The following is a 17213-nucleotide window of genomic DNA, read 5'->3' as shown; positions in this document are numbered from 1 at the left end:
CAGCACCTAGGTGAGAGTGTTGTCAGGAGCAAGATAATGGAAAAGCAGAGAATTCTTTGAGAAGATACACACATGCTATAGGGTGTCTTCTCACTAGATTTGGGATTCTCAGCTTTCCCACGATCTTAAAAGGAGTTGTAAAGTCTTGTGTTTTTTCACCCTAATGCATTAAGGTGAAAAAACTCCTGTGATGAAGCAGCCCCAGAGCCCCACTTTTACTAACCTGAACCCAATCTTTCCAGCGATGAGAACAGTCGCTCCAGCCACTGTCTTGGGTCCTCATTGGATAGATTGATAGCAGCATTGTCAATCAAATCCAGTGACACAAGAGCCGGGGGGCGGGGCTGAGTCCTGCTGTCTGTGTCAAAGGACGCAGCAGCAAGACTCGGCAGCGCACTGGCATGAGTGCCCCCATGGAATGTGGTTCTCTGTGGGGGCACTCGATGTGGAGGAGCCAGGAGTGCTGCCAGGGGACCCCAGAAAAGAAGGATTGGGGCCGCTCTGTGCAAAACCCTTGCACAGAGAAGGCAAGTATGACAGGTTTGTTATTTAAAAAAAGCCGTATCCGAGATATATGAATTGGCTCCATAGCGAGCCGGTCACAATCTCCTGCTATTGCATCTGAATCGCAATAGTGTGAACCCAGCCTGAAGGTCTGCAAGATCACCCTTCCCTAAGCTTCATGGGCAGAAGCTGTAGTAAGAAACAAAATATTTTTTTTCTTTTATTTACTCCTAAAAATGGCGGGAGGATCAAGAATAAGTGGAGATTGTATTTCAGGGACACTAAATATTAAAGTGATACTAAAAGATTTTTTTTGGACATATTTTATTTTTTGGCTTAAAAATAAAAAAAAAAGTTATTCTTACCTGCTCTGTGCAACAACATTGCACAGAGTGGTCCCTTACCACCTCTTCTGTAGTCTTCCTGTGGCACTGTCTGTGACTCCTTCCTTCAAGATGCTCCCTTAGCACAGGTTTGCTATGGTAAGTTGGGCTGCGAGTGCTCAGACCATACGCTGCACACTGCATCAAATTGGTCTGCATGGCTGTCATCTTCTAAAGATGATGCACAAGAAAGCCTGTAAACAATTTGTGAAAGACAAGCAGCCAAAAGGACATGGATTACTGGAACCATGTGCTGTGATTTATTTTTGTTTAGATGGTGTAATGCGTGTGTGGCAGCAACCAGGTAAAGAGTACAAAGACAAGTGTGACTTGCCTACAGTCAAGCATAGTGGTGGGAGTGTCATGGTCTGGGGCTGCACAAGTACAGCCGGCACTGAGGAGCTACAGTTCATTGAGGGAATCATGAATGGCAACATGAACTGTGACATACTGAAGAAGAGCATGATCCCCCTCCCTTTGAAAACTGTGCCACAGGGGGGTATTCAAACATAATAATAACCCCAAACACACCTCCAAGATGACCACTGCCCTGCTAAATCAGCTGAGGGTAAAGGTGATGGACTGGCCAAGCATGTCCCCAGACCTAAACCCTATTGAGCATCTATGGGGCATCCTCAAATGGAAGGTGGAGGAGCACAGAGGATTCCAGTGGCAACCTGTGAAGCTCTGGTGAACTCCATTGCCAAGAGGGTTAAAGAAGTGGTGGAAATTAATGGTGGCCACACAAAATATTGACATTCGCCTTTAGCCACGTTTTGTTTGCAAGCCTTATTAATTTTTGGCTATCATTTTTTGGCTGCCTCTGAACGTCCATTTAGCAGCAGCAGTGTACGTGAGGCCTTAGGCTTTATGTACACAGGACATTTTAAAACCTCTCCAGAACAATTTAACTTGAAAGATAGTAACAGACGATTAAAAACGTCAGTTTTGCCCCGTTTAGGTACGTAATTTCTACTCATTTAGTTCTATTTGTCAACGTACTTAAAAAGGACTGGGGGGGGGGGGGGGCGGCGTGGAGAAAGAAAAAAAAAAAATTAAAAAAAAAAAAAAAAGCAGAAACGTGCCAAAGAGAAAATCCAAACACAAAATCACAAAAAAAAAAAAAAAAAAAAAAAAAATTCTATCTAGGCGATTTTATTCTCAAAAGAAAGCCAAGGAGAATCACCACAGTAAACATATGTGTCATGTAAAATGCAAATAAAAGAAATCAGTGTTCACCCTTCATAGGGGATTGCTGCATTGTTTCAGGAAACCTGCTTGGTTTAGCTTACTAGATGGGCTAGTGGTCCCTTATCTACCCCCCACACAATGCTTCCTGTACGCTGCATGAAGGGGCTAATGAGGCAGGCAGGGAAGAGTGAAACAAATACAGGAACAACCAATAGAGATGTGGTTAGTTTGTGGAAAGTTAATGTGGGTAACAATTGTGAAGAGCCAGCTGCCAAAGTCATCACAGTGGCTGTGTACAAAGGAGGAAAATGCCTTAACCTCCCCTTCCCCCACAAAAGATCCTTTCTGACACAAAGCATCCAAGCTGATCTCGTGTAATGACTGTCTAGGCCAGAGCGTCTCAACTTTTTTTAGTGAAGGCAATTCTGAGGCACTCCATTCTAAAATGCTGAAAATTAATCGAAACGTTTTACATAATGCAGCAACATCCAGACATGTAGAACACCCAACCCAATGCTAGAGGGGATTGTATTCTAAGCATACACACCTTTACATAATGGTAGTAATATTCCACTGTTTCACTTCGGTTTCTCTATCTTATGCAGTTAATGTGACCCCAGAGCTGACGGAGAGGGGCAGGGGAGAGGCAAACAAGGATGCTGTGCACCTTCCCAAGGTCCTCCTTATCAACTGTTGAGGCCATGGATTGTTAGAATGCCGGTGTTCTATCGTAAAGTGCATCCAATCGGATAATGCCTCAGACAATGTGTGCATGCGCAGGATATGTCCCTCAAGCTGATATGTTGATCAGCCGGTGTGACATCAACATTGCACATACGCAGATAGTCTGCGGCATTATCCATCGATCTGCAAAGGGAGAATGTAATCGTGCAACACACCGAAATCCGCCTGTCACGCCACTGATCAATTCTCCCGCATGAGCAGAATCTGACAATTACATTCTCCCTTTGTAGATGGTCAGATAATGCGCAGTGTTGACGCCACACCAGCTGATCAATATAGCTGGAGTGACGTTGTGCGCAGATTGTTCGGGAGGCATTACCTGATGGGGAAGGTTGTAATGGTGCACAACGAGGCAACCTGAAGCTTTGTGTAACTAAAAGGTAGGCATCATCCACCTGTCAACTTGTACCCCCAAGTCCAAGGGGTCAGGGTGTACAGCAGCCTTCGACAGAATCAAAAGTGACATGCTGGAAAACCAGCATCTAATTAGTGGGAGTCCCCCTGTCAAAATACAACAGCACCGCAGGGGAGATTGTGGCACCGACATTGCTTGTGTTGGTATGTCAAATTGGTCCATTTTTTTTTTTTTTTTCTTTGAACCTGCGGGGTTGAATGAATGAAAAAAAATAAAATAAAAATTGCAGCATGTTGGGGACTGTTAAGCTGAAATCTAATGAGTGCTCAACCTATCTGCCAATCATAAATTTAGTTTGCAAAACAAGGGTTCTGCATATGCTCAGAACAATGGTACTTCAGCTCTGAAAACACTTAGGGGTCTAGTTCTAAAACATTTGTTGCACAAATGTCACAAGCATTTGTCCAGGTTGCATACATTTCTAATTTTTTTCCCCCCCCTCACTTTGACTTCCCATGATCGTCAGCGTCATCATCTAGAGGCCACAATGTGGTATATTTTCAGATTGAAGTATTTAGCGCTGCACAGTGGTTAACATGTCCACCTAGCAGCACTAGAGTCATCCATTTGAATCCTAACCATGACACTACCTGCCTGGAGTTTGCATGGTTTCCCTGTGACAGTGTGGGTTTTCTTTTGGATACACTGGTTTAACTCCCACATTCCAAAGATGGTTAATTGGCTCCTATCTAATTTGGCCTCAGTATGTGTATACATGCAAGTTAGGCACTTTAGATTGTAAGCTCATTGGAGGGACTGATGTGAATGTTCAATATATATGTAAAAGCACTGTGTACATTGACAGTATTACAGAAAGATATTCTTCTAACTAGAATGCTCCAGAAGACGTCACTGACGAAACGCGAAGGGCGTGGCCATACTACGTGCACCATCTATACACAAGAGCAGCGGGCCGGCGGCTATTGTAAACAGCGTTTTTTATTCAGCTGAATGTGAGTAGGTTTTCTTCTTCAATAAAGCAACATATCATTATGTACTACACCATGGATATGTCCTTTCTCTCTACATACACATAAAACGTGGATATAACATTGGGAAAGCGAACATCTCCCGGGATAACGCCAACCAACACCAGAGAGCAGCACAGTGGCTCATACTGTGGAGGCTTATCCACCCCAACTGGGGTAAGATTTCTGGTGAGGGCAACTACATTATTAGGCACTGAGAAGCGCACTGGGAGAAGTTTTGTTGCACGGAGAAAAACAAACAAAGCATTCCTGCACCAGTCACTTTTCTTTATCTCTACGTGGGACTTTTTATACATTGTAATTTTCTGATTGTCACATCTTGCTCATTATTTTGCACTTGTTAATTTTATATAGACATTTATGTGTTTACTCAGGTTCTGCACTGGTATATATTTCATAAGGATTAATTTTATTATTTATTTATGTGTTTATTTAGGCAATTGTGCAGTTTTATTTAGTTTAGGTTTTTTTTTTTGCTACATGCCACATTAAGAATTATTTGTCACACATTTTCTCACTTATTTGACAAGGCATTTAATCACTATTAAGTTGGCACTTTATGCATAACTTACACCAATTTTAACACTAATTTACTAACCTTAATGCTATTACGTTCGCATAGTACTGCACATGTAAAGGAATTCACCTTTATTGGGTTATTTTGGGTGTTTCACCACATCATTGGTGACATTTAGGTATAGCGCCACCATCTACTCCCTTCTTCATTCCATCCAGGACACCCTCCCCCCAATTTGGGAGGAGGTATTAAGTAGAGGCAGCTCATAGACATTTCCCTTTTTCTGGCTTAGTCCATAGCGCAATCTCTCTTTTTTTTTAATTTTTTTTTATTTATTTTTTTTTTTTTACAGAAAGATAGATCACATTTTGGCCACTGTACGAAGCAGACGATCATAGGAAATCAGAGAAAATACAGGGAAACATCCATCCTACAGCCTGGCCAAAACACTTGTGATATTCTTCTAACTAATGTTTGATAGACCTCCACAGACTTTCTCAAAAAGTGGACCCTCCCAAACTGAAGGATGGTAAATAGTATACATGCTGGAGTTTTAAACTCCAGCATGTATACTATCCTTCAGTTTGGGAGGGTCCACTTTTTGAAACACAGTCTGTGGGGGTCTATCAAACATTAGTTAGAAGAATATCAGAAGTATTTGGCCAGGTTTTAAAATAAAGTTCACAAAACATAGTGAATTTATCAGTGAGCTCACACACACACACACACACACACACTATATTATATACAAGTTCAACTTGCATTGTAATTATATGTACAGGAGTGGCCATATTTGCTTACATGTGGAGATATTACATTGCACGGTTAGGTGCTGCACAGATGTGTTTTTACTGCTCCTGATCTGCCAACCCACTCAAACAATTCTCCATGTGAAAGATATCCTAACAATTAGGACTCATTCACATGGGTGCAGTGACTCATACAGCTTAAATGGTCTGTTTATGTGGGTGAAGCCAGTAAAATGCAACAGCTGTAGGGCAACAGCCACGCTTCCTAATTTGACAGGCATGCAGGGCTGGTGGGTGAGCAGGTCTGAAGCAGACAGTGTTCGTTTAAGGCTGCACAACTTCCCCTGCATGCCTGCCAAATTAGAATGAGTGGCTGAGTCTGTAAATCCGCTGCGTCCCGATAGAGTTGCATGCATGCATGAATGAGGCCTTAAAAGCAGAAATACTCAACCTGTGGCCCTTTGATGTGGTCCGCAACCTCAAACCAAGGGCGCGTATGTCCATGCCCTTAGATGGCGGGTCAGCAAGCCCAGATTACAAACTGGTTGCCGACCTGCCAACCCAGAACAGAGAGCAAGGAGCTGGTGGCAGAGGAAGCAGGCAGCCACATAAGCCGATGCTTCCTCTGTAGTGCCGGTGTTCTGTCAAAAAGTGTCCGGCCATCGAATAGTGTCCACCCCGTACAGCGCAGGCGCAGCGCTTGTGCAGTATGGAGGAGAAGGAGACTCCGAAAGTCTCAGGAGAATGGCGCCTGCTCACTGAGTCCAGGTTGAAGCCCCACCATCCAAGTGGACAGTACGGTTGCTCATAGTAACAGGGCCCCTCGCGGGCTCGCCACGCTTCAGGCACGGTCTCGCGTCGCACGGCTATTTTTTATTCTAACGCTAGGTCCACTTGGATGGTGGGGCTTGAACCTGGACTCACTGCACAGGCACCGTTTATCTTCGGAGATGTTCGGCTTCTCCTTGTACTGCCTCCAGAGCTTTTCTGATTGTAGATGCTATGCAGCATAAGTTCTACACATAGCAATGCAATGTATTGTTGCCAGCCATGTGATGAGAAGGTTGAGAAAGGCTGACTTGTACTGCAGAAGCCATGCCCAAAAAAAGGCAAACAGAGGGCAAATGGCTAGGACCCAGTATTGCCTGTACCCTTTTCTACAGCAGATCTTTTCTCCAAGACTGGCTTACCATTCATTGCTACATAAAGTATCTCTATGTGGAGATGGTCAAATCGGTAAAGGAGCAGAGCTTTGCTACCCGATGTCAAGTCAGCCTCCCTGATGACCGATTTGGGTAATGATCAAGAAAACAGCAAGAGAAGCTGAGAAAGGCACATGTACAGATCCACAAAATAAAAAAATGCAGGTCTACAGCTTCCTCTAGAGCAGTGATGGTGACCCTTTTTGAGCTTGAGTGCCCAAACTTCAACAGGTGTACAGAGCGGTGTGTCAGAGGTCATGTGCTTGTGTTCAGAGGACAGGTGTGTGTAGAACATCACTCCTGATATATTGGGGGTGGGGGATAATCCATGTCACTAAAGATCACTTCTACAATGGAAGAAAGCAACCTGATCTCCACTAATCACTACAACCAGACATCCCAAAACAGCCTGGAGGACAGAACTCTGCTCATCCCACCATATGTCCAATCCCAGGGAGAGTACACATGGTCTGCTACAGTAAAGGCCCCTTTAGGAGTCTCTGCCCTCGCCGGCAAGTGTAGCTCCCCCTTCCCTTTCAGCTGTGCTCCGTGTTCCGAACACAGACTCTGGAACACGGCATGGCTTGAGCGTGGCATCAGGCACAAGGACGTGCCTGGACCAGCTGCGACACCTTTCCGAGCACGCACACTGGTGATGGCCGGTCAGTGTGCGCTCCTTTCCGAGGTTCGGCTGCCGGGGTTAGTGAACAGCGACTTAGCTTGCGTGCCATAGGTTCAACATCACTGCTCTAGAGCCTCTAAACTGCAGCTCGGGGATGGATGAGTCCAGGGGCGAATTGAAAACTCATGGGCCCCCCAGGCAATAGGAGGAGATTATGGGGCCCCCCGGGCAATATATTATGGGCCCCCCGGGCATTATGGGGACCCCCCCGGGCAATATATTATGGGGACCCCCCCCGGGCAATATATTATGGGGACCCCCCCCCCGGGCAATATATTATGGGGACCCCCCCGGGCAATATATTATGGGGACCCCCCGGGCAATATATTATGGGGACCCCCCCCGGGCAATATATTATGGGGACCCCCCCGGGCAATATATTATGGGGACCCCCCCGGGCAATATATTATGGGGACCCCCCCGGGCAATATATTATGGGGACCCCCCCGGGCAATATATTATGGGGACCCCCCCGGGCAATATATTATGGGGCCCCCCCGGGCAATATATTATGGGGCCCCCCGGGCAATATATTATGGGGCCCCCCGGGCAATACATTATGGGGCCACAGTACACACACACACACAAGGTACCGGAGAGGTGGGGCAGTGCCCGATTGGTCAGTCCGCCCCTGGATGAGACTCTTTGCTTGCCTTTATCCAAGGCATTCTGGGTCACTATTCCTGCCACAGACATAAGCAATGGAGCATAATTCCTGCCACTGACAACAATGGGGTGCTAATAATTCCACGGGCACCACCTGGCACTATCCCTCCCATTGACACCAACTTTGGGGCACCGTTTAATTCTCACTGGCCAGTCTAGTCCTCTAAAATATAAAGGACAGTAACTGCCATTTGTTTAGGAAGTTTATAGGTCTCTGCTCTAGAGCAAGGAGAATAGGACACTGTTGTCAAATAACACAATTAGATTCATATATGAATATTGTCTTTTTGCAGACATTAAAAACATTTAAAAAGTAGAACTCTAAAAAGTTATTGATGCCTTTATTCCATTTCAGGAGATATTCTCTAAGAGATCTGCATAAAAATGGTTCCACATTATGCCACTATCTTCAGAAACATTTTAACAATGCAATTTGACAGCCCTACTACGAAGTCAGAAAAAATAAAGTAAAAGTCAAATAAATGATTATGCAAGACTGCAATGTTTAAATATCACAAGCAGGATTTTTAAAATGGTACTGCCTGGCACAGTACAGTTATCCCAGGCATTCCGGGGAAGGGAATGCTTTCTTGGAAAGCAAACCCCTTTGATTGAATAGTTGTCTTTATAACTTGGAATACCATCCTATACACAGCACGCCTTAACACCCTCAGCATAACGAAAAATGCCAAAGAGATTTTAGTGTTTACATGTATTCGAAAACCTGAAGGGCAGAAACAACAAACTTTGACAAAGATCAAAGCAAGGTCGTTCAGCTGCATTTTGCAGATCTGTCTCAGTTTTGTCTAAATGTTTATTATATACAAAAGAAAAGAATGCGTTCTTTGCAATATTTTAACTGTACATGGCCAGAACCATTAGTATTTTTCAAGCATAATAAATGGTCAAAAAAAGCCCCGTGTATACATGCAAACAGTCCTTGACATAACTACCCAATAGGCAGGTTGGTCAAGGCTAATGGGTTTAGATAAAACCTTTCCCTGCCGAGCATACACTGTGCCCTCCAGTGCCAGCCACCTCCTCTGACAAACTCTTGCACCTGTTCCAACAAGTACATGCAGGGGTGTAACAAAAAGGTTGTTAAGCTACTCTGAGTGATATCATCCGCTCTGTGTCCCCGTGTTTGTGTGAATATAATATAATATAATATAATATAATATAATATAATATAATATAATATAATATATATATATATATATATATATATATATATATATATATATATATATATATATATATATACATATATATACACACACACACACACACACACGCTAATACCACCTCATTTAAGAGAGCTGCTCACGTGACAGACCGGATATCTCTTCTCCCCATCTGACAGCTGCAGTGGGTCTGGCCGAGAATCCCCCCACTGCTGTCAGGCGGGACAAGAGGACAGGCGGAGAGAGCTGGCTGGTCACGTAAGCGCTGAGCACACAGAGCGGATGGTATGAAAATAACAGTAATTTCAGCTGCATGAGGGGCGGGCACTATCACGAGCTGATAGGGAGGGGAGGGGGAGAGCAGACGAGACAGCAGCTGACGGAAGCACCTAAACTGACCACGGTGTCAGAGCACAGCAGCCACGATATACCATGGTCAGTTTACAGAGGGGAGGGTAGAAACTGGCAGGATCAGCCAGGTATTTCAGGCGATAGAGAGGGCCAAACAACACAACACAAGCACTGTGCTATATAACATGCTTTAAAAGAGACAGGATACATTTTTAGTTTAAACACTTTAATTCTACAAAACTCTTTATGAATTCCATCATATATAGCTTATAAAAAGAAGGGAACCTGTAGAATAAGAGTTACATATTTTCATGTTGCACAATATTTGTGCAACTGTTTTTCAAACCTATATTTCCAGTAAAATATAAACCAAAAATGTATTTTTGGGCACAAAGACACAAAAGAAATCCCATTTTTTTGAACATTTTTAAAGGCAAGACTATGTTGAGTAAAGATGTATCAAATACAACACTTACAAGTCCTTACAGCTGATTAGATTACAGTTAACTGTAAGGGCTCATGCACACGGTGCAAAAAATAAAATAAAACCCCACTGCTTTTTACAGGCGTTTGACCTTTAGGTTTATGCCTCTGAATACCTTTTAGGTTAGTCTATGTGTCCATGCACACATAGGCATTTACAGGTACTTAGAGGCAACAGCATTTAAAAGCAAAAATCCCCCATCACTTGCACGTTCAGGAGAGAAGTGTTTTGGTGGAAAAAGATTAATGGGCCTAAACAGCAGGTTTGTTTAGCGGTGGAGCCATTCATGCCAATGGCCAGAATAAATGAATGGCCAATAAAAAGAATGCCCAAACGCTTGATGCCACTAAACACGTTTGTTTTCTCCCTAGGAGCAAGGCACCCAGGGGAATTTAAAAAACGCCTTTGTGCATGATGCCTAAATATCAGCCTTGGAATTATTCCACTCACTACAGTGTACATGGCAATACCCAATGCGAAGCATGATCAATGCTTACTTAGAAACAGACTTCCATATGGATTGTGCATTTGTGGGGAGTTGCGGTTCCTTTTTTTTTATTATTTAAAAACACTTTAAAATTTTTCACTTACATGAATTGCTATCACCAAAGATACCAACAAACCTCCCATGTGATAGCATTGAGAAAGTGCAAGGCTCTCTTTAATGGGATCACACACTGTTCTAGCAAATTCAGCAAAATCTGAGTTCAATTTGCTTGTTTTACCAGCCAGAGCCACTGGGGTTTGACAGCTCTGAACTTGGAAGTGTTCAGAGCAAAGCAGTTCCTGATTCACTCCACAGAGGGTAGAAGGTTAAAAAGGAGAAGTTCACTTAAAAAAAAAAAAAAAAAAAAAACCCACACACACACACAATAAATGCACATTTTTATAGCAGGCTAAAAAAATTCCATTTATTATATTTTGTTGCAGGAGCCAGTAAAGCATTGCATCAGCGATCAGAATATCACTGATGCCATGCAGGTCTCCTGCAGACCTGTCAGTGCATCTGCTTGCTTGTACGAGGTAGCCAATACATTCTGACAGGAGGAATCAATGAACTATCATAGCGTCGTGCTAGTTCATTTAAAACGACAAGCTGTCAGCTGCAAAGGATGTCGGGACTTGTAGTTCATACACAGAGCTCTGTGTATGAATGCTGCTACCATGTGGGTGGAACCCCACATGACCGCGCTGTTTTCAAAGTGACAACTAGTAAGGGGTACTGCTGCCATGGGGAAGAGGAGCAGTGGGCGGCAGCTGAAGCAGTGGGAACATGAATTTATCCCTTAACTATATTTGCATTTTGTGTCAGCTGTGAGCTAATTTTAAGCTTTTTAATCCCTTGACAAATGGAAAATATCAGGGAAAGGGTTAAGCCTGTAGACTGAGCACAATACTTGTCAGATTCAAAGTAACGAAAATATGGATCTTTCACATTTGGGCCCTTGTTTTTTTCAGGCTTGGCAGTTCAAAACAAAAAAATTGCTTACCCATACCAGAGCAAACCAGATCTGCTGGTATGTGCTCTGTCCACAATGGCCAATGTATTCATTAAAAGTGGTCAAATGAACCGATGCCCTGATATTTTAAAGTGGTTGTAAACCCTTACAAACCACTTTGACCTACAGGTAAGCCTAGATTAAGGCTTACCTGTAGGTCCAAGAAATATCTCCTAAACCTATACGGTTTAGGAGATATTTGCCCGAAGACAGGCACCGCTGTCTACGGCTGCCGCGCGTGTCGGCTCCCGTGCGCATGCGCGGGAGTGACGTCATCGCGGCTCCGCCGAATGACAGCGGTGGAGCTGCGAGACCCCACCGAAAAGATGGATGCGCCGGACTACAGGGGACAGCGGTGACATCGCTGGCTCCTGTGTCAGGTAAGTGACACATAATGGGCTACTATGCGATGCATAGTAGTGCATTATGCTTTGCCTGTGCAGGGAATGAAAGAGGAAGTAAACCCATCAGGGTTTACTTTCTCTTTAAGCGTTTCTAAAGCCAAAAACTTTTGGATAAAGTAGGGATGGGTAAAACCCCCTGTCAGGTTTTTATTGATGTGCGCGTTCCTGCTGGGATACTCCTGCTCTGTCTGAGACACAAAGGTAATAAATTTAAAAAATTTACAGTTGTCCCCAGAATAAAAAAAAAGTGAAAAGGAAATTTTCCAGTCAGGATATAGCTCTCAAAGAGAGAATTTGCCCTCTTTGAAAATATCCTGTCATATTGTGTACCCCTGATAAAGGAAATGAGAAGTCTCTCTAAAGCGTTACAAAACTTAAATAGCTAAAAAAAAAAAAAATGCCTTTATCTTATCTCATTCAGAATGGCCCCCGAACACACAAGTTCAATAGATGCCAAAGGCTCTAAACGTATACAACGCACACTGGAGAGTGTTAACAGAAAAGGTTCCGGTCCTGTTTTTTCTTCATTGCTGCGGGTTGTGTGCCCATTCTAATTTAATGGGCTGCGTTAACGTAAAGCACTCCAGCAATAATGGCAATTCATTCTAAGCAAGCTCAAGATATGCAGTGGAGGCAGCAAAACAAAACCAAAAAAAAATAGATTTCAGCAAAGTGGCAGACTTGACCTCATTTCATGCATAATGCTGACAGAATCCCCATAAAATCTGCAGTAACTTTGGAGGTAAACATTTTCTGTTCTAAAATCTGAGAAAGTAATGGTACTTGTAATCATGAAATCGGATCAAGTGAGTGGTGGCAAAGTTTAAAAATAATTAAACAGAAGAACTGTACACAAGTAAACCTCTGACAAAATATCTAAACTAAACATTGGGCATTAACACGTACCTCGGCTGATCCGCTGCTTCTCCCCAGACAATATGCCTGGCGTGTCTATAATGCTAATGCTCTCTAGGACAGGATTAGGCAGTTGTGCACACATGAACCTAGAAAAAGAAGAAACATTGAGTAACTACAAAATGCTATAAAAAATAAATAAAAAAAAGCATCGATCAAAAACGCTTAGCATACAGGGTACTGGGCAAGGCAAATTAGTAATCAAATCTACATACTGTATAAAGAAATATTTAGAAATGGATGGGAAGGTATAAACATGTAACTGTCTTATTGATGGTAGAACTAAAAGATAAAAAAATACTTTTTTTTTTTAACTTTGAATACAGTAAGGGAGGATTATAACCCATCAAATTTCTTTTTTGTCTTCAATTGCAGAGGTTTCCCTTCACTTTCTGTCCCATAGCCAAAACAGAAAGCAAGAGGAAATCCCTGCAAAAACCTACGTTAGAAATACCGTTAAATCTATGAACCTTCCAGAATGGCACACCCGAGAGATGAGGCCTCCTCCCTATAGGTAACACAATCCCATGACAGCTTATTACAAGTGCCCATCAGCCTTCCCCTTGATCCAGTTTGTAATAAAGTAATCCCAAATGGGTTCACAAGCTGAATCATTCCACATTAGGTACTCAGCACCTAGTGTTCAACCCAATTTTCCTACACCATGGGGTGGGAAGTAGGCCTGCCCTGCTGGAAGGTTAGAAGAAATACCGTTACCAGTAAGGGTCCTTTCTTTTAAGTGCTGATCCGCCCCGTGGATATCTGCTTGCTCAGCGGGGATCGCCGGAGCGATCTCCGCCGAGCAGGGAGATGACAGGTCTGTCTCTGCACACTGACAGACCTGTCACAGCGCCGCTCTCCCCTATGCGATCGGATTTTCAGCCAACTTTCACCAAATCATGTGGTTTTTCTGCTCTTTACCGCCACCTTTGGTCAACTTCTGTATTGTTGGCCGACCTTTTGCATTGGTTCTGAGCATGTGTGTTTGTAAAGTCCAACAGTTTTCTGTACACATGATCGGACTTTGCTCCATCGGACTTATGTTTTCGAAAAGTTTGTCTGTTCGCACAGCCAACATTTGTCTGATGAAAACTGAAAAAGTTTGTCTGATGGAGCATACTCATGGTCGGATGTTGCTTTAAAAACAGCTAATTTGCATGTTTGTTGTCAAAAAGTCATGAGACCTAGGGCTCCTCCTACCAGGGCAGGAAACCTATTAACCCCTACCAGATAAAAGGGTGGTCCTCCAGGCGCCGTGTCAGTATTCGAAAACCGTAGGACGTCCCTGTAAAACATTATGCATAATATACATAACTTCAAGACAAAACCAGGTGGGAATCCAGCTGTCCTGAAAGACTCTCAGAAAAGGAGTTACCGGTAAGTCTAACTCAGCTTTGCTCTAAGCGTCTTCCAGGACAGCCCATGAGACAATGAGCCAGAACTTACCAGTCAAGGGAGAGACAACTGCCTGAAGGACCTCACGACCAAACGCCTGCTCCTGAGCAGATAGGAGATCCAGGCAATAAAGGTTTAATGAAGGTTGAAAAAGTGGACCATGTGGCAGCCCTGCAAATTTGTTCCAGGGAGGCTCCAGCCTCACAGCCCAAGACGTAGAACAAGGCCCTTGTTGAGTATGCAGTGACAAGGTGGAGGAACAGCCCTAATTTTGTAAGTTTCAGAAATAGCTTGATTGATTTGCATTCTTTCCCTTGTGTGCTCATGAAAAGGACAAAAAAGGCATCAGTTTTTCTAAAGGTCTTGGTGACCTCAAGGTAGATGAGAAGAATTCTTCTCAAATATAAAAAACAGAAATTTTCTCTTTCTTGGTCGCCCTTTGGCGAACTACAAAAGGTTGGCAGTACAATGTCCTGGGATCTGTCGAACGTACTGGCCACTTTAGGCAGAAATCCTGGATCAGTTTTTAAAACCCGATCCTTAAAAATTGTGAGGAAAGGCTCCCTCACTGATAGGTCCTGTAACTCACTTACTCTGGGAGCTGAGGTAACTGCCACAAGAAAAATCCTTTTTAAAAAGTAACTTAACAGAAATATCCTCTAGGGGCTCAAAGGCTAATTATACCAGAGTTTGAAGCACCAGGGACAATTGATTTGATTTGAAGAATCTAGCTATAGTGGGATTTTCCAAGAGAGAAAATTAGAGAAAAAACACTGATAGCTGCTGCTTGTACCTTAAGGTACTAACTGAAAGACCTTTGTCGACATCCTCTTGAAAAAAAAAAAAAATCCAAAATTGAAGGTACATCATAAAGTTAATCTTTGATTTTCAAATAACCAAGAGTTAAAATTTCTTCCAAACCTTGGAATATATGACTCTAGTGACTGGTTTTCTGCAATTTATCAGGGTCTTGACTACTTTGTCAGGAGAACCCCTGGGGGTGCTTCGTATCTTTTCTTCAGATAAAAGGCTGTCAAGCTTAAGGATACCACCTGTGTGTGCTACACTGGACTCTGCGATAAGTCTTCTCTCTTCCAAAGGCTCAGTGGAGGCTCTGAGACCAGAGTCTGTAACAGGGAAAACCATGGCCTCTTGGGCTAGAAAGGGGCCATTAGGATAAGCTCTGTTTCTTCTAGAAGAAGCTTCCAGAGAAGTTCCAGAATTAGCCTGATCAGCGGGAAGGCATAACAGAGGCTGAATGGCCACGTATTGGCAAAAGCATTGATCCCCAATGATTGATCCACTGGGGTCCTGAGAAAAAAAAAAAAAAAAAAAAAAACACACACCTTCTCTGTCTTGTGATTATTCTGATCTGCAAACAGGTCTGCTTCGGACATTCCCATCTGTCGGAGAGACCGGCAAAGATTTTGGGATGAAGGAACAAATTGTCTCGACATATCTGGTAGCGGCTGAGATAATCTGCCAGACAGTTTTGTGTCCCCTTCAGGTGCACTGCTGTAACTGAGGCTAGATTCCCTTCTGGCCATGATAAAATCTCCTGGGCAACAGACTGAAGTATCCGACTCCTCGTACCTCCCCATTTGTTAAGGTACGCAAACATAGCGATATTGTCGGATAGAATCTGAAGATGGTGACCCCCGATTTCCATCTGAAATGCCTGCAAGGCTCTCTGAACCGCTAGAAGTGCTCTCTGATACGATGAAGCTCCTGCTTCCCTTGAGGATTATTCTCCCCATGCCACTGTGTTGCTGAGGTGGGCTCCCCATCCCCAGAAACGTGCACCCATTGTGATCCTCTGGGATATAGGAATGGACCATGGTAGACCTCTTGTTAGGTGCAGGTGTGTCCTGGAGGGTAACAAGATCCTTGATTCCAGGGAATTTGCATCTCCATCCCAGTTCCTTAGTAGAAACAGCTGTAATGGGCGTTGTTGAAATCTTGCCCATGGCACTGCGGGAAAGCAAGAGGTCTTTAGACCCAATGCTCTTGAAACCACTCAGCGAGACCGACTGGTCTGTAAGGCTGACATGGTTTGCATAATTTGAGACCTTTTACTGCAGTCTAAGCAAAGATATGTCACTTTCTGGGACGGAATTGAGGAAGACTTCTCTTTGTTTATTAACCAGCCTAGAGATTGAAGTCTGTCCTGTACAGTCGGGAGATCCGCTAATAACTTTTGGTATGACTTTGCCACCACTAGGAGGTCGTCTAGGTAAGGGATAATAGTTATTGCCTGTAACCTTAGCAGAGCCCGTGCCTCCCCCAACACCTTTGTAAAAAAGCGTGAGGCTGAGGACAGACCGAAGGGAAGAAATTTAAAGTGACGAATCTCTGTTCCCATCTTGACCGCTAGTCTCAAGAATCTTTGGAAGGCTGGATGGACAGGGATGTGCAGATAAGCATTCCTCAAATCCAAAGTGTCCATGAAGCTGTTTGGGCAAAGCAGGTTTTTGATTGCGACATCGTCTCCATATGAAAGTGCTTGCACCTAATCGAACATATTAAAGACCGGAGGTTCAGGATAAGCTGATATTTTCCTGACGGCTTTCTGATGACAAATATATGGGAGTAAAATCCCTTGCCCTGATCCGACCGGGGAACCAGGATCAGGACCTTTTGATATAGCAAGTCTCCAATTTAGAGACCCAGGGCCCTTGCTTTTACCTGATCTTGGAGAGGGAAGGTGACCAATAATCACTCTGGTGGCTGGCAAGAAGATTTCAGCCTGTACCCATTGGTCATTAGGTTCAGGATGAATGGACTTGAGGTGACTTCTGCCCACTGTGGGAGAAAAAACCTCAATCTTCCTCCCACTGGGAGCTGTGTATGGAAAAAGGGTTGGCAGCGATTTATTCTTAACTTTAGAGTATGCTGGCAGTGCTGTCCCAGAAGACTGGAGGGGGGGGGGGGGCTATGTG

The 17213-nt window shown here is 43.7% G+C and overlaps 1 protein-coding gene across 1 annotated transcript in view; it reads right to left on the bottom strand.

Moving 5' to 3' along the window:
• The window catches only part of LOC143959098 (EH domain-containing protein 1), a 55193-nt gene that overhangs the window by 28281 nt on the left and 9699 nt on the right, over positions 1-17213 (bottom strand). The window contains exon 2 of the mRNA XM_077467927.1: positions 12871-12968. Within this exon, the coding sequence (XP_077324053.1) occupies positions 12871-12968 (98 nt within the window). The remainder of the gene's footprint in view (positions 1-12870; positions 12969-17213) is intronic.

The sequence above is a fragment of the Lithobates pipiens genome, unplaced genomic scaffold (genome assembly GCF_037356315.1).
Source record: "Lithobates pipiens isolate NorthernLeopardFrog02 unplaced genomic scaffold, aLitPip1_a1.2 Scaffold_109, whole genome shotgun sequence".
Taxonomy (NCBI): domain Eukaryota; kingdom Metazoa; phylum Chordata; class Amphibia; order Anura; family Ranidae; genus Lithobates; species Lithobates pipiens.
The sequence above is the reverse complement of the archived record's forward strand: the minus strand, read 5'-3'. Positions and strand labels throughout refer to the sequence as shown.